Source organism: Rattus norvegicus, chromosome 10 (genome assembly GCF_021556685.1).
Source record: "Rattus norvegicus strain SHRSP/BbbUtx chromosome 10, alternate assembly SHRSP_T2T, whole genome shotgun sequence".
NCBI lineage: Eukaryota > Metazoa > Chordata > Mammalia > Rodentia > Muridae > Rattus > Rattus norvegicus.
Window position 1 is genome coordinate 90,391,737 of NC_141543.1, and position 23,514 is coordinate 90,415,250.

General features: G+C 42.3%; 1 protein-coding gene and 1 long non-coding RNA gene across 7 annotated transcripts; one reads left to right on the forward strand and one right to left on the reverse strand.

The window, feature by feature from the left end:
• Positions 1–1,992: 1,992 nt before the first annotated feature.
• Positions 1,993–22,724, reverse strand: Smarce1 (SWI/SNF related BAF chromatin remodeling complex subunit E1). Of its 6 annotated transcripts, NM_001399629.1 has the most exons (11): positions 22,657–22,701; positions 20,774–20,825; positions 20,554–20,597; positions 17,394–17,498; positions 13,048–13,128; positions 12,147–12,278; positions 11,707–11,878; positions 7,087–7,259; positions 6,303–6,404; positions 5,531–5,741; positions 1,993–3,147 (listed from the first exon to the last, which is right to left on the reverse strand). In NM_001399629.1, exons 2-11 carry the CDS (start codon positions 20,778–20,780, stop codon positions 2,939–2,941), a joined length of 1,236 nt encoding a protein of 411 aa, NP_001386558.1. In that variant the 5' UTR covers positions 20,781–20,825; positions 22,657–22,701; the 3' UTR covers positions 1,993–2,938. The 6 variants fall into 6 exon arrangements, with proteins under 6 accessions (NP_001386558.1, XP_087428334.1, NP_001020164.1 ...); XM_087572208.1 differs by lacking the exon at positions 20,774–20,825 and having other exon boundaries at positions 22,657–22,724; NM_001024993.2 differs by lacking the exon at positions 17,394–17,498.
• On the forward strand, positions 6,803–11,863 carry LOC148003101 (uncharacterized). The gene is made up of 2 exons (XR_015632102.1): positions 6,803–7,757; positions 7,965–11,863. It is a non-coding gene; the product is annotated as an uncharacterized LOC148003101 (long non-coding RNA).
• Positions 22,725–23,514: the final 790 nt, after the last annotated feature.

The window sequence follows — 23,514 nt, forward strand, 5'->3', positions numbered from 1 at the left end:
CTTAACCACTGAGCTGTCTCTCCAACCTTGTATTAAAGGTATCTTAATTTAGATTTTATAAGCCATAGTCAGAGAGGTGTTCAGAAAGAAAACAAATACCCAAGAGCATGTGTGTGAACTTCTCAGTCACACTTCATCGTTTTTTACAATAGTCATATAGAAAATTTTGGGTTTTGAAGCTATTATCTTCAAAAGTATGCTAAGAAACCCAAATGAGATCACACGGTGGTTCCTGTGGGGTGCTGATATGATTATAAACTGTCAAGGGTGAGAGACAGGAAGTAAGGACAAATAACAAAGTGTTGAAATTCCTAGAAAATGTCTGGGTGAAGGAGTGAGATCCCACAAGACCACATACTCCAGGGCTTAAGTCTGCTTCATTGCTGTTTTCATAACACAGCCATGTTGGAAAGGAATGTCAAGGGCTGGAGAGATGGCTCAGCGGTTAAGAGCACCCAACTGCTCTTCCAAAGGTCTTGAGTTCAATTCCCAGCAACCACATGGTGGCTCACAACCATCTGTAAAGAGATCTGATGCCCTCTTCTGGTGTATCTGAAGACAGCTACAGTGTACTTAGATATATAATAAATAAATCAAAAAAAAAAAAAAAAAAAAAAAAGGAAAGGAATGTCAACTCTGTCAGCCTATGTCTTCTCGGCAAATGTCAACTGTGTTCTTTCCTTTCTGCCTTGCCTCATCATTCAGTATTGTGTTACCATATTCAGTAACTTAGGCAGCCATAATTCAACCGAAAGCCTTTGTACCTAAGCAGGAGGTACAGCAGAAGTTCTGAGCAGTAGGGACTGTGTGTATCTGTGTGATGGTCTCTCACACCTGGCTATTATCAGGTCAGAGTCATTTAGAGAAAGGCTTGGAGGTTGTCTAGGCAAGTTGCAGAACTTGACATTTCTACAAAATCGCATGACTGTGAATTCCCCTTTTGGTTTTCTTAGAATCTAGTAAGACTTAAACCTACAAATTTTATGCACTCATAAATAAAACAGATGCACTAGATATGAAAGTAGAGAGGCTTAAGATATTTCAGTGTATTTTATACTTGAAATAGACTGTCTTGAGTTACTTGCCCAAGCCTGTGAGGTCTTGTCAGACTTCTGCTATCCTCTGTGTTCTTTTTTTTTTTTTTTTCGGAGCTGGGGACCAAACCCAGGGCCTTGCGCTTGCTAGGCAAGTGCTCTACCGCTGAGCTAAATCCCCAACCCCGTCCTCTGTGTTCTTGAACTAAGAACCATTTCACAAGTCGGTGTCTACATGTACTTGTTTAACTGAAAAGATCATTTCTATCTTTTTCCATCGAGGTTGGCCCCTTTTGGGCAGGTGACAGCCTGTCCTGCCTGGGCAGCCTTGCTTCAGGCCTCCTTTCCCAGTGCTGTCCTCAGTAGAGGAGGGGTTGTGTCTGTGCTCTTGGCAACTGATGGTGCAGTTAGGAACCCAAGCCCCAAGTTTTCTGCTCTTACTTGGCAGCTCTTTCGCCCATCTCACCTTCCAGAGGATTTTATCTGTGGTTATCCAATTTATTTAAGATGAGACATTTTTTGAATTTTTAGCTCTCCATGCTCAAAACCCCAAACAGACCTGTTCACAGATAAGTTTTTTTGCCAGGATAGTCAGGGCTACACTGAGAAATCCTGTCTTGAAAAAAAAAATTGTTTGATTTTCAAGGAAGGGCAGAACCACGGAAAAACTGGCCTAAGGATGACCCCACACATCAAGCTTCCTCTCAGGAAATTGCTTGTTGCTGTGTAAGTCACTAAGTGGGGAGTGCAGGTACGGTTCCCCCATGAGCACAGGCTATATTCACTCGTTAGCCACACCAAACAGATTCCTTCACAGTCCTGTTAATACTGACAGTTCGTGAGGCAAGCTTCCTATGAGTGACAGACATTTCATGATTGTGGGTCATTCCATGATGTCCTGGTATCATAGGGACCAAATTATGTCGATTTTTTACAGTGCAATAAAAACACTGAGACCTTTGTCTTAATTTCTTTATTATGTTTGGGCCTTTAAGAAACATATAACATCATATATACCACTATTCAGTAAAAATCTATTCTAGATATCAGAGAGCACGCACTACAAACTATCTCATATCTAGTCTCTAACACCACTAAAGGGCTTATCAAAAAAGTAGGTTCGGCTCTGATCTATGGGATCTCGAGCCTTGAGGTTTTCATCACTATGAAGTATGCTCAAGTGGATGAACGTAGTTCCTGTTTTCCTTTTGCAATAGGCCAATCACTTTGAAGTCTGCAGTCCATTATAAGAATATCCCATTCCTTAGGCTCTGCTGTCTATCATGTCTTTGGAAAACCAATCTGGTAAAAACACATTTCTTTTCCCCCTGTACAATAAGGATGAATTTCCCAGAACACATCCCATAATAACTGCACAGATATGGATATGCACGTGCAGGGCTCACCTAATGAGAATCCACAGCAGTAACTACTCCCCCGGCCCCTCCAGGGCCATCTCTGCACAGTCTCATCTGTGTTTCGCTGGTTTCAGGCTACACCCTACCCTGTAAGAGGATGCCTGGTGTCTGATATCAGAGATAAAGAGGGCACTCTGTATAAATACACACGACAGGGGACTCGGAGAGCTGTAGTTGGTCTGGGAGGGGTTAAAGCTATGGCTTTGATGAGCACCCAAGTGAGCTGAAGGAAGGCATTTGGAAGAGCAGATTCTGCAGCATCCAAGTGGTTCTCAAAGAGATGGGTCTCTCGACTGATCTCAGTTCTGAGGTTTCAGAAGTTGAGAGCTAAGAAAGGTGAGCAGATGGCATTAGGCTATGCTATTGAAGACCTTCACGGTATCAATGGAAATAATACACAGACCACATAACACCATTAAAACCAAAAAAAACACATTTTTTTTTTCATTTAAAAAAAGTTTTAGGTCACATAAAACAAGGCAACATTTATTCCTTCTTCTCGTCTTCTGGCACAGGGTCCGTGGGCGGCTCCTCCACCGTTGCGCTGTTGCTCTCTGAGCCGGTGTTACTGTCACTGGTCCCTTCCACCTCCATGCTGTCAACCCCCTCCTGCCCACTCTCCTTGTCCTCAGGAGTAGATGTGCCTTCTTCACCATTCTGCTGGTTCTCCGCAGTGTCTTCAAGGTGTGTCTCCTCTGTAACCACACATTTGCACCATCAGTTCCGTTCACTCTAACTCTGCTGACGGCATTAAATGACCTGTCCAGTCTGACCGCCACTAGGCACACGTGGCAAGCAGTGAAATGAGCCAGTCTTGTGACTCAGGAATATTCATGAATATCTGAGACAACTCAGGGTGCGAAAATCTACATTTTTACCTACAGTATTAAGAAATTTAAATACATATCAAACACTTTTGTGGTGAGAATTGAGCTTTTGGGAGAGGGGCTGGAGAGACGGTTCAAAGGTTAAAAGCACTGGGTGCTCTTCCATAGAGGACCTGGGGTTCAGTTTCCAGCACCCATATGGCAGCTCACAACTATCTGTAACTCCTGTTCCAGGGGATCTGGATTGATACCCTCACACAGACATACATGAAGTCAAGTCACTAATGTAAATAAAATAAAAATAAATAAAAAAGAAGTATATAAAATACATGCTAGATTTCAAAGATTTGATACAATAAAAGAATGTAAGACAGCGAGAGTCTTGTATGTGTGCGCATGTCAGAGGAGAACCACAAGTGTTCTGTTCCTCAAGAACTGTCCACTTTAGGATCTCTCACTGACCTGGGAGTAACCAGGTAGGCCAGGTTGGCAGGCAATGAGCCCTAGGAATCTGCTGATCTCTAGCTCCTGTACTGGATCCTGAGGATGTAACCTGCTTTTCCCATATGCGCTCAGGTCCGTCTACTAAGCTTTCTGTCTAGCCTAGAGTATTAATTTTTAAAATCTTATAACATGTAAATATTTTTTTGGAGACTTGGTTTAAATGTAACATTAAAAGGAAGCCAGAAGCCAGAGGTGGTGGCACCAGAAGATTGCACTCCGGAGTCTGAGGCCAGCCTAGACAACACAGTAGAGCAAGATCCTGCCTGAAATACACAAAATGAAGGCACAGAAAGAAGCAGATGCTCTGTTTAAAGTGGTGCTGGCCACTTCCTTTAGGAAACTGAACACAAGGTTCTAATATCTTTAATTTTTTCCCTTCAGTTCTCCCTCCGTTTTCTTTCCTTAAGCTAGCAGACAGACATCTCAGTAAACATCCCAGACACCCAGACGCCGTCAGAGGGAGACAAACCTCATTTGGGGCAAAACAGACTCAAGACTGAAGACATGGTTTGGTTGCAAGATGAGCAAAGAACCACACTCTGGTTCGCCCAATTTATGGTAAAAAAATAACAAAACAAAACCAAAAACCAAAACCGGGTTCACAAAACCAGAAAGAGGCCCAGACAATGAAGACTAAAACCAGCCTGTCTGGAAAGGAAACCCACTGAGTTAAATACTGTGTAAATGCCTGGCAGAGATACTGACGTTTCCTTAAACACTGCCAGGAATTACTGTTGAGTACAGAGTATGCCCATGTCCCTTTTCCCAGCAAGTGCTAGTGTCCCCTGACTACTTTTGGCTTACTCCTGTTTATCCACTAGGCAGGGTCAATCGTGCTGAGAGGCAAGGTGATCTCGAAAACTTCAAGAACAACCAAGTTCATCAGTATTTGATCTAAGTTTTACCTTTCTTTTCTTTAAAAAAAAAAAAAAAAAATCCAAACCATGAGGAATGCCTTTATTCAGGAAAACCAAAACATCAAAAAGCATTGTTCCGGCTGGAGAGACGGCCCAGTGGTTGAGAACCCTGACTGCTCTTCCAGAGGACCTGAGTTCAATTCCCAGCAACCACATGGTGGCTCACAACCATCTGTAATGGGATCTGATGCCCTCTTCTGGTGTGTCTAAGACAGCTACAGTGTACTCATATGAATACAATAAATACATCTTAAAAAAAAAAAAAGCACAGTAGGCTGAGGTCGGTTGGCACCAACATGTAAGGCTTAGACGGTCATCACTAAAGGCTGTTGGCCAGGAAGTCTGTTTCAAGTCCCAAACTACACCCACACACACGCACACCCACACCCACACGCACACACACACACACACACACTCTCTCATGTCACCTCAAAGCTGTCACATGTAGTGTGACTCACAACAAGTGAGTCTGGCCATCTTCTAGTCAAACTTTGCCATCTAAGGACTAAGACAAATCTCGGGCCCATGACACATCTTATGTAAATAGTAGCCATAAAGGTTAAAGTATTATTGCCTATTAATCCTATGTCAAATCCAGCAGCAAGTAGCTGTTCAAATGAGGAGATGAGAGAAAGCTCAGCAAAGTCAGTGTCAGCAATGGGCAAACAGACAGGGCCCTGCACGCCCGTCTCCAGAGCCACCCCCACTTGAGTACTACCAAGAGCTCACACGGCAAGACTGATGCCACCATGCTGCTCTGAGAGAGACAGGGAATGGCAGAATGCCGGCTGTCAGGGCCCTCACACTTCCTGGGTTGGGGAGGCGGTTACCTGTCTCCATCGGGATGTTCTCCTCATCCTTCTTCTCCTCGGCTTTGTTCGCCACTTGCTCTTCCTCGGGGGCGATGCTGCCCTGGCTGCGCTCAGCTTGCTCGGCTGCCTCCTTCTCCCTCTCCTCCTGCCTTTTGCGGGCCTGCTCCTCCGCCTGTGCGATCTCTGCTGCAATCTTCTCCATGTCCACTTCCACCTTCAGACCACACAGCTGCTCGGGAAGAAGATCAGTGAGTGAGCTCAGCAACGCTTCTCCTTAGGACCTTGGAGTCAATAAGTTGTTTGCTGGCTTATGTAATGGTGTTTACATGGGGAGAAAAAGAAGCAGTGGCCTCAAAGTACAGGGCGAAGAGAGCTGCTCTAGTAGCCATCAGACACACAGGGGCAGGGGCTGCTAGGGCACCTCCCCATTCACACCTCCGCTGCCAAACACGGAACTTACTCCGGCTTCCTCAGTGGGGGATTAAAGGTGCGTGCCACCACGCCCCACTGAGCTGATACAAAAATGCAACTGAATTATATCTAATGCAGACATCTATGAATAGATTATAATAAAGTGAAAATAATTTACAACTACAAAGATTTTAAAAACGCACTGGAGAGTTCTAGCACCTGTGGCCTAGTCTTTATGTGTACTACATGACACTGCTGATTTATTATAAAGATTGTAGGTTTGTGCTGTGATGTTGGTATTGTTTCAAAGTGACCGACACTCAGTAGAAACATTAAGAACAAGAGCAGCTGGCACACGGAAAGTGAATGGAATGGGTACCCTTTTAAGCTCATTGTTAAAGGAGTCTGTGCTTTCCAGGAATTTCCTCTTCTTTTCCTGGTGTCGTTCCTCTATCTGAAGAAGCTCGGCTTCTAGTTTCCGCTGTAAGGTGACAGAGCAGATGTGTATAGTTATACGTTTTCTCTAAGGCAGATTAAGTGCAGAAAGCATGCCATTAGTTAATACTTTCAAGTATAATTTAAATTTTAAATTGTGTGCACGTGTGTGGGTAGGTGCACCAGTGCGGGTGCCCATAGAGCCAGAGAGGCCATTGAATGCCCTGGAGCTGGATTTACAGATGGTTGTGAATGACCTTACATGGATGCTGGGATTTGAACTCAGGACCTCTGGAAGAGCAGAATATGCTCTTAACCACTGAGCCACCCATCTCTCCAGCCCACTAATTTTGCATTAAAAAATTAAATCTAGCTATGTTTTTAAAAATGTTACATAGAGGAATGGCTGTGATTAATAAGATGTTAATGACTATTTTTTTGGGGGGGGAAAACATATTATAGTAATGCAGCAAAGGCAGATGGGGGCCCCTAAATTCTTCAGTTTGCATCCATCTCTTAACAGATAATATTTGCCACCACAATGTTCTATTACAGTTTTCAATGACAAACTTATTAAGCTTCCTGAATGGTCCCCTTCTTTCAGCTTCTGTCTTAAACCATGCACAGGTGGCACTACTTCCCAGGTGTCCTCATGACTGTGCAGAGTCACATCACCTGGGATGTGTGACACACACCCCTTCTATTATAATCAATGTTTCTGAACTTACCTGATGAACCATTAAAGACTGGACCTGTCGCTTGAGGACTTGCATTCTAGCTGTTGTGACAACCGACCGCACATCAGGTACCACACTCTCACTGAGGATCTCACTGATGAGGCGGTGGTTTCTCTGGAAACGGGCAGTGGCTGTATGCTTCATTGAAAAGCCGTCATCATAATCTGGAATGAAGGAAGTGTCCTGGAAATTAGGTGACCAGTTACCACAACAATGTTAACAAGCAGTCACTTAGTAAGTGTGGTCCTCAGTTCCCTAGCAAGTGGCCTTGCCTAACATCAGGGGCACCTGGGCAGACTAGTTATGAAGCATGCAGAGACAGAAGATACAACCCACCCAGGTGTTGTTCTCAGAGAGCTACTAAGGCAGTGATTCTAACCTGTGGGGCTTGATCCCTTTGAGGATTAAACAACCCTTTCACAGGGGTTCAGGATGCACACTGGATATCTGGCATATTTATATTACAATTCATAACCGCAGAGAAATTACAGTTATGAAGTTGGTACAAAAGTAACTTTATGGTTGGGGGTAAACACACCACGAGAAACTGTCTTAAAGGTTAGCAGCATTAGGAAGGCTGAGAAACTGTGTACTAAGAGATGATAAGTGCCTGATAGCACTCGATGCGCACTACACTGTGACGGGGAGGTATTTTTATCACAGTTTTTTTTTTTTTTTTTTTAATATTTATTTATTTAATGTGCATGAGTACACTGTAGCTGTCTTCAGACACACCAGAAGAGGACATCAGATTCTATTACAGATGGTTGTGAGCCACCATGTGGTTGCTGGGATTTGAACTCAGGACCTCTGGAAGAGCAGTCAGTGCTCTTAACCACTGAGCCATCTCTCCAGCCCCTTTATCACAGTTGTTAATGAAAATATCCATTTGTAAAATTAACTCATCACCATCTTCTCTAGTAATATTTACTGTTTTCCAGGTGGTTTTTATGTTTTATCACATTAAAAAAATGGTAAAGACTCAAACTAATCTTATAGAAAAAAGACAATTTGATATCAAGGATGGGAGATAGTTTTAAGATAGTGTTTACCAGGCAAGCATGAAGATTTAAATTTGGATCCTAGCCAACATCCAAGTAAAAGATGGGTGTGGCAGATTCTAGAGGCTCAATGGTCATTCTAGCTAAAATGGCAAGCTTTATATTCAGAGAGACAGAGACTCTGTCTTAAAACAGTGCAGAGAAGCCATTCAGGAAGCCATCTGAATAGCACCTCTACCTTCCACATGAACCTGGACAAGGAGTATGAGTGCACACACCAGACCCAACCTTATCACAGAGAGAGGTGAAGAAGACACCCAACACGCACGCATGCACATACACATGCACACACACTACACACTCATAGATACTTGAACATGCACACACACTACACACTCATACTTGATTCTAAACTTATTTTTAACTTTGCCAGTTTATACATGTACACGGCAGTTATTAATGTGTAAAGGTGCCACCTAAACTTAGGTACATATAGTACACATTTGGCTTATATGTTTTTTATGTGTGTGGGTTGTTCTTTTTTGGTGTGATGCACCCATATGGTCTACAGGTGTGCACACACGTGTACATACATGTGGAGGCCAGAAAAGGATAACAAGTGTCTTCTCTCTTTTTGTTTTATCCCTTTAAGACAACACCTCTCACTGAACTGGAAGCTTACCATTTTGGCTAGCTTAGCTGCTCACGGAGGTGAGGTGCCAGAATTTGCCTGTTTCAGCTCCCCAATGCTGGTGTTATCAGTATGTGCCAAGCCAAGCAATTTACATGGGTACTGGAGGTCTGAACTTAAGTCCTTGTACTCACAGCAAGAGCTCTGGAGCTCCAGAGTGTGTGATATTTTTGAGACAAAATTTCACTATGTAGCCCAGACTGGCTTTGAACTGAATTCTTCCTCCTACTCAGGTATATGCATGTCTTTGGGTGTCATTACTCCTCCACTGTTATCTCCCTAAACTCTTCAGAACTTCCTCTGGTATTTCCTAAGTGGGATCTTAAATTACACTCTTGCTGTGTTTGTGGCTGGTAGCTACTGCTTCCAATTCTGTCCACGATCCAGTAGAACACAGAGCAAAGTAAACACTTACCCAGCATGCTGGGTGTGTGGATGAGCACCCTCTTTAATGGAAGTGGCTATCTTGGACCCCTTGCAGCTTCAGTTAAAGTTAAATGCCTTTACTTGGCCACTAAGGGCCAGAAGAGTAATCTGTCCATCTGTACATAGAACGCTAACTCAGAAGCCTGGCTGTCTGTGTGTAATGTGTACTCATGAGTGATGTTATGGGTGGCATTCTCATACTCATACTGGATTTTAAAATAATAAGGCTTTTATAATACACTCATTAAATTTTGCTCTAAGAGCGCTTAGTTTAATTTGCTCCTAAGAACAAATTTAGGTAATTGATAAATTGGATAAGCCGATTAGGAGCATGAACAGCTCTTCTGGAGGACCACAGTTCAGTTCCCAGCACCCGCGTCAGGCAGTTCCCAACTCCCTGTAAGTCCAGCTGCAGAGAATGGCACCCACTCCTGGCATCTGCAGGCACTACACTCACGTGTACAAAACTACAGGCTTGCTACACACATTTAAAAAAAAGAAGACTGGGTGTAACTGTAAGGCATTTAACTTTTTAGAAAAGAACCTGGGTGTGGTGGCACACACCTTTAATCCCCATGCTTGAGGCAGAAGAAGGAAGATCTTTGTGAGTTTTAAGGCCAACTTGAAATGCATAGCAAGTTCTAGGACAGCTAGTGCTATGTGGATACCATGTCTAAAAAAAAATACCAACAAACAAAAAAGGAAGTTAAAAGGAAAGGGGAAAAAAAACCCAAAAAACCAAACACACACAAAGGGAAATCATATATTTTTTTTTTGGTTCTTTTTTTCGGAGCTGGGGACTGAACCCAGGGTCTTGTGCTTCCTAGGCAAGCGCTCTACCACTGAGCTAAATCCCCAACCCCCCGAAAATCATATATTTTATCAGGTTAGAGTGTGTTACAATTTGTATAAGCTTGCCCCAGGGAGTGGCACTATTAGAAGGTGTGGCCTTGTTGGGGTAGGTGTGTCACTGGATATGGGTTTTAAGACCCACATCCTATCTGCATGGACGCAGTATTCTGCTAGCAGCCTTCAGAAGATGTAGAACTCTCATCTCAGCTTCTCCTGTACTATGCCTGCCTGGAAGCTGACATATTCTCTCCTTGATAATAATGGACTGAATCTCTGAACCTGTAGGCCAGCTCCAATTGAATGCTGTCTTTCTAAGAATTGCCTCGGTCATGGTGTCTGTTCACAGCAGTAAACCCTAACTAAGACAGACATTGGTACTGGGAGTGGGGTGCTGCTGTGACAGGCCTGATCATGATTTTTATTTAGATGAATGTGGACTTTGGGACTTTGGATCTGGAAAGCACTGGAACGCTTTAAGTGGGGCTTAATGAGGCACCTAGTAGGAATATGGAAGACACTGGTGCTGAGTTGGATTTGAACTTACAGACCTGGCCCAAGAGGGTTCAGTGGAAAAGAATTTCAATATGAGGCCTAGAGACTATTTTTGTGGTATTTTGGTGAAGAATGCGGCTTGGCTGCCTTTTGCCCTTGTCTGAAGTCTGCCGGAGTCTAAGGTAAAGAGAAATTAATTACATGACAAAGGAAGTCTCAAAAAAGCCCAATAGAGACTTTGTTCTCAGGTTACGTCTCATGAAGAGGGTTTTGAACAAGTGTAGCGAGCTTAGAGAGGAAAAATATAAAATACATGGTTCAAGTATTAAAGGGGCACCGGGAAGTGACATGGAGCTGAATCCCGTCTTAGGAGGTAACAGATTAAGGATTTGGTATCATCCCATCCAGCTAAGTTTAGATCCAGGCATGGTGGTTTACACCTTTAATCTCAGAAGACAAAGCCAAACAGATCTCTGAGTTCAAGGCTAGCCTGGGACAAAGCAGGTTCTAGGTGAAGAAAAGCTTAGATCCAGGCATGCTGGCACAGGCCTTTAATCCCATCCAGCATTACAGGAGACAGAGCCCTGCAGATGTCTGCCTTCGAGGTCAATCTACAGAGCAAGCCAGTAAGCAGCACTCCTCCATGGCCTCTGCATCAGCTCCTGCTTCCAAGTTCCTGCCCTCTGTGAGTTCCAGCCCTGACTTCCTTTGGTGATGAACAGCAATGTGGAAGTGTAAGCTGAATAAACCCTTTCCTCCCCAACTTGCTTTTTGGTCATGATGTTTGTGTATGAATAGAAACCCTGACTAAGGCAAGGAGTGTCAGCAAAAACTTAACCCAGAATTTGGAAGCTGAGATTGGAGAATCAGGTAAATCTGGACAACACAGTGAGACCCTGTCTTGAAAAAAATCAAACAAATCCTTTATTCTAAGTATAAAGACTTTGAAAAGTAAAAGTACAGCTTTTTTTCCCTTAACAACTTTCCACTCTGTAAGGAGTATTTTTTACCATGGGAAAGTCATACACAAAAATCTTATTATTGAAAAGACAAAATTATGCTTTCCCATTTAAAAAAATAAAAGCCTTGAACTAAGATTTCTTCCCTAATTCAGAGAGAGCACACGCAACGCCCCACTTTCCACCTTACCGTCTGGGTCCTCCGCAGGCTGAATGCTCATGTAAGGCTCTCCTTTCTCCATGCGCGACTGTCTCTGTCGACTTTCTTCCTCTAATGCAGCTTCCGCACGACTTTTTGCATTAATATATGCAAGGTATGCAGGGGAATTGTGATAGGCCTTCATAGATTCATTGTACTCTATCTGAAATTCAAAGGGTTGGTTTTTAATGTACATTCCACTCTCCAGGTCACCGTGGGCAGCTGCATTGTTCATCTGAATCAGAGGGCAAAGGTGAACAGACGGGGGGGGGGGGGGGGGGGGGGCCCTCTGTGACAGTCATCTCTCCTTCTGAACAGAGAATGTGCCACTCAGGTGAGTGGGGCTTGGTGGACAAAACTTTAGTGCTGCCTCAGGTGTCTGGTCATGCTTTGCTTCTTCTATAAATAATGAGTGAAGGTGGTCCTCCTACCTTTTCTGCTTCGTACTCGTTTAAATATTCTTGTTTCTCTTCATCAGTGAGATCTCGCCACATGCCACCAATAATCTTGCCAATCTCCCACAACTTTAGGTCAGGGTTGGAAGCCTTTACTTGGTCCCAGACCTTAAAAAGTTAATAGTTGAAAATTCAGTATTAGTGACTAAAGTATATAGTCATTTAAAAATACTCTAATATGGGAACGTTTAAATACAAACAAAAGCAAAGACGACAATATCAAACTCATCTGTAGCCATCAGTCTGCTTCAAAACTGCCAACTTATGATGTCATTTTATCTTTACCTCACTGGATCTCATCACCACTGTCATTTCCTCATCAGTACTTCAAACTGATTAAGCTAAGAACACCATTAACCACTGTTCACACTTATATTGAATTAACTGAACAATTAACTCTATGTCTCTAGCTGTTAAGTGAATTTAGACGTAGTTAATTTGTACCATACTATCAAACACATATGTAATAATTATGATCAATATTTTTACTATACTTATTAATTATTTTGTATTCTTGGAATTGAACCTAAGGGCTCTTACATGTAGGCTAGACAAGCGTTTTACCACTGAACTACCTTCCAGACTTGTTATTTTTAATAAAAATAAGGTATCAATATATACAGTCTTATACTTAACATCCTTCTCATGCCTTTCAATATTCTCAAAAAGATATCATTTTCATGGCTATAGACTAATCTGTTTAAAAAGATCTTAGCAATTTATTTAACCATGCTCCTGAGTTCTAGAATTCTGAAATGAGAACGAGCTACTTAAACAATTACAAGTTTTTAAATTCTTCCCTCAATATGTCTATGGAAGGTGTCAAACCAGCCTGGAACTGCATGTAGAGCCAGTGGGCGGAGCTTCTGGCACCCACCTTTCTGCTGTACCTCATGTAGGGCATGAGCGGCTTATCTGGTGGCTTTGGAGGCTTTGGGATTGTAATGCCGGAGGACGCCTGCAAAAGAGTGAAATACATTCATTATTCAACTGCAGGACTTCACTGCCACCTGAAAAGAAAGTCCCTTAAAAATTCTAAGGCGCCTTTCTTCTACTCGTCCATGGGTACAAGATTCTTATATTTCCTCCAAAGAAAATAGATATCACTGCAAATTCAGAAATGTTTATATCAGAAGAAATGACTTTAAACACATATTTAATGTTTTACTTAGCAGTTTATTGCCACTGTTTTGACAAGCTGCCTGCAAGAATAAAATATTATATAATAATCCATACACTGAAAATGGAGTTATATGTCAACACCTCACATTTAGGACATTACCTGTATCCTTTTATTTTGCTTAGTACCGTTACACATACAGTCAACACTGGTTTATCCTTAGCACTTACCATACACACACTGTCTACAGGGGGTCTTGTTACCATGTCAGGAATGTACCCTCATACAAACAACACAAAGACTATCTTCCAGGTTAAAAAAAAAAAAACAAAAAACCACAAATAAGAAACAGAGATCTAACAAATAAACTAGAAATCTAGCAAATAAAAAAAAAAAAAGGAAAAGAAAAAATTTCCTTTAGAAGTAGAGGTTTATTTCTGTTAAATTTTTAGTCTCATAGTTTTCTGTTTTCTATTTTAGCAGTCTTGGGGCATATTTTCTTACAGGGATCAAGTTGTGTGAACTCAAGTCATACTTTTCTTGTCTCCAATGCTATGGTCACAGAAATAAAGAACCGTCTAAAGCACTGAGCACTGGCACTCCGGGCCTTGCTATGTTACTTCTGAGGCCCAGTCCTCAATGTTGCTTCTGTGGAAAAGCAACAAGGACAAGGAAAGGCAGGCCACATGGAAAAAGAAAACTAAAGAAAAATTTTTTTCAGAAAAGTAGTGAGGAAGTTAGTTGGTGAGAGAGAAAGTACAAAAGGAAGCACGGAGAGAGTTAAGTGCTAAGTCCTATCTGTGTGAGGAAACACAGGCCAGGAGACATCAGGTGACTTGTAGCCGAAGCCCCATTTAAAGCTGCTGCTTCAACAGCAACTGGTTCTGAACTATCTCCTCGTTTTATCAGTGCTTTGATGGAGGAGCCAAAATAAGAAGTAACGTGGCCTATCTCATTGGCTCTGCTGTCACTAGGGGGATCCTGACCCCAAATGGGAAAGAGGACCACTTTGCTCTAATTACAAAACACACACTTGCTGCTCTGACTCAGACAGATCTGGTCTTAGCCAGCAGTGGGCAAAGGAATGGAATGAGACCTGGAGGCACAAACTGTCAGTGGTTAGGGCAGCCGCTCAGGGAAGCAGGCACCAAGGAACCCACTTGGGTTCCAAAAAAAAAAAAAGTTGTGCCAATATTTGAAGGTACCAAAATATTATTAACAGTTAAAAATTCTAATGTGTGGGGGTTGGGGATTTGGCTCAGTGGTAGAGCACTTACCTAGGAAGCGCAAGGTCCTGGGTTCGGTCCCCAGCCCCATTTAAAAAAAAAAAAATCTAATGTGTACTTTTAAAGTTGTAAGTATAAATCAAAACATTTAAAAGACAAAATTTAGTAATATTTGCTCATATGTTCCAAAGAGTATTTTAGAACATTAATAGATTTGCTAATTCACCCCCTTTCCAAAAAAAGTACCAAATAATACTGAATTCATATTATTACACTATCATTTACAAATAAAAAATCAAAACAAAACAACACAAAACAATGCCCCCCATTCCCTAAGAATAAATTCCAGTTGGTTTGAGGATCTTTAGCACCACACATGACCAGTTTGCTTAATATCTCAGACATCTTTGAACTACCTCAAACATGTCTGTTCTGCTTTCACTGAGCTCCTTCTTTAACCCTCCCTCGTTAAGACTCAACTAGAAACAGCTACTGCTGTGTATGCTGTGCTCCTAGTTTGAAAAACTGCAAATGGCCTTTCACTAAGTGGCCAGGAACGAGATTTTGGGGAGTTCGACTTTGCTTTGTCAATGAAGATCTTTTCTGGTTGCTATCAGGAAACCCACCCTTGGCATCACTTCTCCATCTATCCAGTTTGTCTTCCTATTTCTATGAATTGAGGGTAGGGAAGCAAACACTCAGGCTTGTTAAAACTGTTCTTATCTAAGAGTCAGGTCCTAGGCAATCTGTGTGATAAGTTCACCATCCTGTTTGATCTTGAATAGCACAAAAGGGTTTTTTTTGTTGTTGTTGTTTCTTTCTCAGTTCTTAGCTGTTTCTCTGGTAAGGTCTTATTTAAGAATTTTCTACTGGAGAGAGGATTTCTACTAGCAAGAGGTAGGCTGCTTTTAACATTTTGTTTGAATCTGTTTACAAATCAGAGAGCATGAACCATCACCAGAACAGAGTGATCAGGTATGGGCTATACACTTAAAAGCTGTCCTAAGTCCTCCAAAGGTCTCAATCTGGTACCTAAGTGCTTTATTTTCTGAAAACTACCCACATGGAGCAAAGCTCTTGCTTAGGGTTGCACAGATCTATTCCACCAAATCACTGTGGCTTTATCTATCATAGCTTACTCACGAGGAGCATTCCCCAGGAGGTAGTGCAGCACTGGGGTCTCTACAACACCTTTTATAAGCAAGTGAGTCCCGAAACAGTTAAGTCAGGATAAAAGAGAATGCAAACCCCTCCGTTCTAGCAGTTTGCTCAAGTGTCAGTCTGGTGATAATAGGACAAAAGGACAAGAATACAAGGAAACAACTACAAAGAACGAAGATACCAAAGTTCTCAGCCTAACTGCTCCCCTATATTGGAGGCTAGAGCTCATTCCAGAAATTTTCTGAGTTCTTCCACTTCCCAGGAAGAAAAACATTGAAACAGATGACCAACCTAAGCCTAGACAAGGAGTGTCTCCTTTGTTCTAGTTCCCACTGTATGATCTAATCTTTCTAGCAACAGAGAAGTCTCATGGTTACATACAAATGAAGAGCTGGCTGTTTATACAAACCCCGAACTAAGTTACTCTAGGAGCACACTGACCGTTCCACTAGCATGGCCACCAAGAGCCTTAACTATATAGAACTATTCAGAACCATCTTCTTACTCACCACCCTTAAATAAATTTCTGTGTTAACACAAGTGATCCAAAACTAGCTGTGCTTACTGTGTGAACTATAATGTTCTTTATCATCTGATAACCTTGCCTCTCATTCCACTTAGGAAACAACACATTTAGACCAGGGAAAAACATGTACTGCTGCACACAGAGACTCTGTGCATTGTACAGTATACATATAAACATTCTGTCAGAACCCCTTTCAGATACTGTGAAATACGTATGGCACATAGAACTTGATATGCTTATGAAGTACAGATTATGCAGAAACAATGAAAAAATTAGACAAACAAAACCTATCCAGCTAAGCAATATGCTTACCAGGACAGACACACAGTTGATAGTGACAAGTTTTCAGCTCTAGCTTTACTACAGGGTGAGAGGGCTTTTTTATGAATACAGAAAATGAAAGCCAGATGCTACAAAGTTTACAGCCATCTGTGTCATAGATATTCTCACCAGTACCACATTCTGTTGGAGGTATTTGACTTTTGGATTTATTACCTTAATTTCTTTTGAGTTTAAGATAATTTTAAAATAAAAGCTTTGAAATATATCATCCAATTTGGATTATCTTAGCTGAATCAATGAAATGAAATTCCTCCAAGTTTTAAGAATCATCTGTCTATAATGGAAAGTTATACTTATCTAACACTTGGAAATTTTTATTCCAAAATTCCTTGAGGAGACAGTAAAATGCTTTTCTGTATTAAACTGGAAAGAAACAAGTTTCAGACATGTCCATTACTAAATCCAAAAGACAAACACTGAGTGTAGGTTGGCAGGCAGGTCTGCCAAGAGCTTTCTAGTTCAGACAAAGCCAGGTCTTCAAAGTCCTAGCACTCCTTTAGAAACTGCCCTTGAGAATAACGCCAAATACCTTCAACAATGAAAGATACTCTTCATGTCATAAAGAATTTTAACCAAAAGAATTCTACATTTGTTTACATATACAGCATGAGCATTAAGTGTTCAAGGCTTTATCCCTACTGATCACCAAGTAGAATGGGATTTCTTTTCTTCCAGGTACATAGCCAGACTGCACTTTCTTGTTCAGTGTAAGACTGTACAAAATATTTGAAAAGTCAGGTTAAATTGTTTTTAATGGCTGTGCTTCTGATTCAAGAGAACCTAGCTCTGGAGGCATTTCTGGTCAATTCCAGTTGTTTGCCGGAGGCTGTAATAGTTGATTCTCCTACCGTGACCCGGCTGTTGGTGCCCGGGTTCCCTCCCAGCCTGTAGTTGTTGTAGGCGAGATGACTGTATGGATTGTATCCCACAAACCCTGGTGTGCTGGGCATTTGCTGATGGAAACAAATGAGACAAAAACACGAATGAGAAATGAGCTCAAACGAGGGGAACACAGAAATGAAAAATGATCTGCATATGGCATGCAAAAGCAACCTGACTTAAACAAGCAATGATGTGTTGTAATTGGTTGTTTGTTACTATTTTTTTCCACTGAGAAACCAGTCTGCAAGTATGCATGTGCAGGGGTGTATGCATGTTTCCTCTTTCCTATTCTTCCTTGGCAGGGGTTAGGGATGCTTGAGAGACTGAGTATGTTGTGTTTTGTTCTGAGGAAAGCATCACACTGCAGTTGCAAACGTCTAGAACTACTTCATGGTCAACAGTATGAGATAATTTAGCAATCTTTAATGTCTGAGATAGGAAAGCTTCAAGTATGATAAACCTTAAAGTCTGAAAACACTACATGCAAACAAAACATGATTATTTGACAGTTATGTGGATGCCACCAATGCACTCATTTACTAAAAACAAAACAAGAAATGGATCTGCTTTTCCAAGACAGCTTTAAATACTTTATATGTGACAAATGAAAAGAGACTCAGATCAGGAAGCCAGGAATTGTCAATAGGATAGAATATGTCAATGGATGTCACATGCATGATTTCAAAACAAGGACTTGTAAGAAATGCATAGATTTCATACTGGGGTGCTATCTGATCTTTAACCCAGTCATTCTTTCACAGACTTTCTCCTCCATCTCTTCTTTGATCCATCTTCCATGGGTATCATGAACACTTTATGCATTTAACTTTAATGGGAACTACTGTTTTTAGTTGACAGACTTGAACTTCCTTTCTCATCTGGTTTTCTGAAGTCTCTCAGCCTTTCCAAATACAACTGCTCACCGCAGCAACAAAACTCTTGATTTTTGTGAATTACATGTTGATATCATCACAAATGGGTTCCTATGTAATTGTGGCCTTGTGGTTAATACAATGACATCCAGTGTTCATAAAATCAAGACAAAATGCATAAAAAGAATGTGGTAAAGAGACCAAAAGTGTAGCTGGTTTAGTGACACTCAGTCATAACAAGTGATAGCCATTTTTACATGCAATTAACATACTCTCCTCAGTTCTACAAAAGTACACTTGAAACATCCCTGCTAAACTTTAGTTGTCACAAAACAAATGCCATTTCCTAAGACATGCCTCGTATACATCCTTAGTATCCAAAGACATTCAAGCAGGCAGCACATGTGATACTTTTTAAGAGGAAAACAAAGTGATCAATTTATAGCCCGTAGTTAGGAAAGACGCTGATTAAGCATATTTAAGTAGCAAAACACAGATGAAACCATAAAGCACAAGAGAAGGGCGTGTTCCGCGTGGAGTGGTTCATTCAAGCGGTGGCAGTGGAAGGGGTGAGTGGTGGTAATGGTGGTAAAAGCAATGACATTTAAAAAAGAAAAGACTAACTCATTTCGGATCCCTTCTGTGGATATTAGAAAGCCTAGTTTCTGGATTTGTGTATAAATGTGCAATTATGATGAGGGTTAAAAAAAGGATCCCTTCCTTTGTGGGAAAACTCAGAAGGGGATCTCAGTCTTTAAAATATTTTATTTAAAAAATAATAGCAAGTTTGTTCACGTTACACTCCTGGAGGTAGTATTTACATAAACTTATACCTCCGAACACTGATTAAAAATTAATATAAGCAAATAAAGGGCTTTAAAAAAATGAAACTAGTATATTGCAATTATAGTCTAAAGTTTATATTTTTGAGGTGAGGCTTTTAATTGCTCAACTCAACCTGCACACACGAGTGTAATGTGATGGAGACGGTGGTAAGAAATGTTCTTTAAGAGAGAGCAAAAACGAAGCACAAGACTTTACAGTCTCCTGGGAGCAACTTTACAGACTGCAATTCACATGAAGTGACCTTGAGAATGTATGATGTGCCTTTTAAAAGGAGCATCTGAGGAAAAACAATGTAACTAAAACATTCACCAAGGGTTAGTAAATCAGACTAGTTACCTACTGGAGAAAACAAAAGACACAGGAACTCATTAGTAGTAAAGTAGACTAGCCTGAAATTAGTCGGTAGAGGGTATGGAAGGAAGAGCTAGCAGACATTAAAGAATCAATTCTGGGCTGGGCATGCTGATAACTCCAGCGTTTGGAAGGCCAGGGGAGAAGGATCACCATTTGGAAGCCAGCCTAGGCTACATAAAGACCCTGTCTCAAAACAAAACAAAACAAAACAAAACAAAACAATCCTGATTCAGATTTTGAAGGGTATGGTTAAGTGGTCTTTCATGGTTGTTTTAAAATGGAAAGAAAGCCATTTCAGCATTTTAGGCAAACCTGCACTGGTTGCCGTTAAATCAGAACTGTGGATTGGACAATTATTTTACATGCTGTTCAAGCTGGGTAAGAAGAGCTCAAAGCCGTCAGACACCTTTAAGCAGAGCAGTTGGCAAACCAACCTGAACAAAATTTAGAAACGAGATCTGACCCATGGGTAATGAAACCCTTACTTGAGCAGCTTGAAAATAAGATTTATGAGTGTAGTTATCCTTAGAACAAGACACTTTATTTAATGTGAAAATTTTATACACAGATAAGAAAGTTTAATTAAAAAATTTGTGCTGCTGGGGTTCCAACCTAGGGCCTTGCGAATGCTAGGTGAGTGCTGTCACTGAGCTACCCCAGCCCTTACTTACAGTGAGAGAAAAATGTAACCGGTTGAAGGTTAGGTTTAAAAACAACAAATAAAGGAATAACCAACAGCAGGATGAGCACTGACTCACTGTCAGCTGCGAGGCCCTTTACCAGGGGAAAGGCTAGAAAGGAGTGTCTCACTGATTTCCTGCTAGGAGAAAAGAGAGCACAGGAGGTGGGGAGTTCATAGCATGTAATTTTAAATGTTGGGTTTGGTTCAAGGTAAGGATGAAAGGAGTTATTTTATTTAGTAGGAAGTGCTGATTTTTAGCTGAATTTTCTATGCTGTGGCTGTGAAGACTGAGTGACTGTCAGTGGAAGACATCTGGGTTTTTGTATCAAGGCCAGACTTGGCTATTACATTAACAAGAAAATTAAAACTTACTGTTGCAGGAGCTGGGGTGGGAGGTGGGGCATAAGATGGTCTTTCTGTTTGAAAGAAAATAAATAACTTCTTGTAAACAACTGAGATATAATACTATGCAACAAAACTACCAATGGTCCTGCTTTGAAGAAAAAAAAATGAGAGTATTTTGGAATTCCCATTTGCTAGGGCATTAGTCTCGTATTAATACAGATTGATAAATATAAAAATTGAAACTTACTTGACATTTTGGAAGATTAAGTTCTCAGTTCCTTAAGAATGAATCTGAGACACTAAAATAAAAAAAAAGAAAAAAAAGAAAAAAAAAGAGAATCAAAACTCAGCAAGCATAAGAGAATGTTTTCCTAAAGAATAGGGTAGTTTGGTATTTCTGAGCAAAATTACTTCACTGTTAATTGCTAGTAATCAAGCCTTTTTGCATATTTTAACTAGTCCTTATATTCATTTGATTGATCAGAATTAAGTGATGAAAATGAATTACTGGGAAATTTAGAGTTCTATCAGAGATGGATTTTTTTTAGGTTTTTGCTTATGACATTGAGAGCCACGTCTTGTATGGAAAACATTTTGCTGATGCCATGCGAACGATTACTTAAGACTGATAAAAAAAAAATAATGACAATAGAATGTGATGTATTATCAGGGTGACCCCAACAAGGCCTACCAGATACTGACCAATAACCCCTGATCAGAAGCTCTGCCCTATCGAGGGGGCCTCTTTTATCGAAACAGAGCAACGTCTTATTCCTGGAGGCAGTGTGAAAGAAAGATAACTCATGCTAACAAACTTTACATTCTCTTTTGTTGGTAAATAGTTCCCTAAGAGCTGGAACAATTTTCTCAGGTTACTGACAGGACACCTGTTGTTCCTTTACTGTCCATTTCAGAAATTACCTCAGGTCCTCTCTGGTGAATTATCTGGACAGAACTAATTGCCTTGTCTCTGCGTTCCTACAGGGCTTACTAAAGATCAGTGGCATTTTCCCTCACACAACATGTGAATGTGGCTGGGTTCTGTCTTGCAAGAGAGGAGGGATGGTCTAACCTATTACTCAAACGTAGCTCGATTCTTCATAAATTGGGTCCTAGTATTACCAGCTCAAAACACGGACATTATCTGAGCTTGCTCCTTTCTCAACACAGACCACAAATGGTAATGCATAAAGAGATGAAAATTTATTTTTAGAAAGATGGTGAATACATTTTTTTCTTTCTTCTAGTTTTCATTTAAAGGAAGTGCCTCAAACCATCAGGGTTAAGAGTTTTTGATGTGTTAATTGCTAATTTTTTTTCAACCCATCTCTTTTACTTCCATCAACACCCAGTAGGCCTTGCTGTGGGGAGCCCCGACAGAAACTGTGACAGGGTCCCTGGCACCTTACACTTCACTGCTAATACTTACAAATGATTGCTCTCCTGGGCTACAAACTCTAGTAGAGAGTGGATCTAACCATAGTGCCTGGCATGCAACTCAGTATTTGTTGAATTAATTACCTTACGGGTCAGGCTTTTAACAGTCTTGTTCACTAGTCACAACGACCCTACCAGATACGTATGGCCTGTCCCCATTTTACAAAGGAAAAAAACAGTCCCGGGGCGATTAAGTGTCTAAGGCCATAGGCCCAGAAATGCCAGAGGTGGGTTTAAACCCAACCCACACCGTCTCAGACTTCATCCAAGCCACCCCGGGTGTCTTTAGGCCGCTACTTGAGCCCCACCCCCCACCCACCAAAATGGGAACCACCTTCCTGGGTGAGGACCCCCGCTAGCCTTGCCCATTGGGCTTCCCGAGATCCTTTCCTTTGAGTTTGTGGCGGGCGGAGGGTGAGCTTTTCTGGAAACTCCCCCGCAGAGGGTTGTGCATGGGTGCTCGGCCAGCGTCCGGAGTCCAGCATAAAGGGACTAGTGGCGCCTCCGAGAAGCTGTCCCGGATGGGGCTCCCCCACCGCCGCTAGGCCTCTCAGAGGCCGCACCGGCTCTAGCTCCCGCCTCGCAGCCGAGGCCGAACCCCAGCACCCCGCGGGAACTCGGGGTCCCGCCAAGCCGAAACACCACAGCTCACCACCCTCCCCGACCGGGTCGGGCCCACTGGGAAACACTCACCCGCGGGCCGAGAAGGCGCCCGCAGCTCCGGCTTCGCTTCCCTTTGTCCCGCGCTCGCCCCGCCCCTCGCGCCGGAGCTTCCGCGCTCGCACTTTCCACACGCTCCGGGGAATTTTCTGCGGGCTGCGGCCGGCCCTCCTCCGACGAACAGCCCTTCCAGTGAAGACGCGGCAAGGTTTAGTGCGCCAAAGATTTTTTTTTTCAGGCTCCTCGGATCCCTCAGAAGTCTTTCAATTTGGATCCTGTCCCAGCCGGGCGCCGATTCGTCACGGCGAGGAGGGCGGAGAAGGTTGGGCCGCGTTGCGGGCCCTGGTTCGCGGCCCGGCGGCAGGAACTGCGCAGACTGCGTACCCCGGCTTCACTGAGGCGGTGGGTTCCGCTGCGTGAGGCAAGCGCTGGGGGAAGGCTCGCTGGAGCCTCTCCCGGGAGAGGGCGGGTCGCAGCTCCCGCACACCCCAAACCCTGGCGTTCCCCTTCGCTCTGATCCTCTGTACTCCGCTGATGGACGTGTGGATGGAGGATGGAGAATGTAGGCGGGGAGGACCCGGATCCCCGCGTTTTGGTCCTTGCTGGCGCTCGGCAGGGCTCCCTGCCTCCACCTAAGCGAAAAGCAACACGGGAGTTTTGTAGTTTTTCCAGATGCTTCTAGAGGTTGAATGATGGCGACAGGTTTCAGAGCCTAGGGTCCTCATATGTCAGCTCACTCTTTCCAGCTTGCATACCTGTGACAATTCACATCTCTTACCAGGAGGGCTAATTCAGCTCACCCTCGCTTGTCTTTAAATAGTCAGCTCAATGTTTCTTTGTGATGCCCTCCTAGAACTTTTCCAGGGCCTGTTGAAACCCTCTTGATGGGAT

Bases quoted from the DNA above. Each gene is read 5' to 3' on its own strand.
- Smarce1 (NM_001399629.1), bottom strand. The intron at 12,279-13,047 runs GTGGGTGCCAGA...TAACTTTTTAAG, and splicing joins ACATGAGGTACAGCAGAAAG to GTCTGGGACCAAGTAAAGGC. The intron at 3,148-5,530 runs GTAACCGCCTCC...GTGTGGTTACAG, and splicing joins GAACATCCCGATGGAGACAG to AGGAGACACACCTTGAAGAC.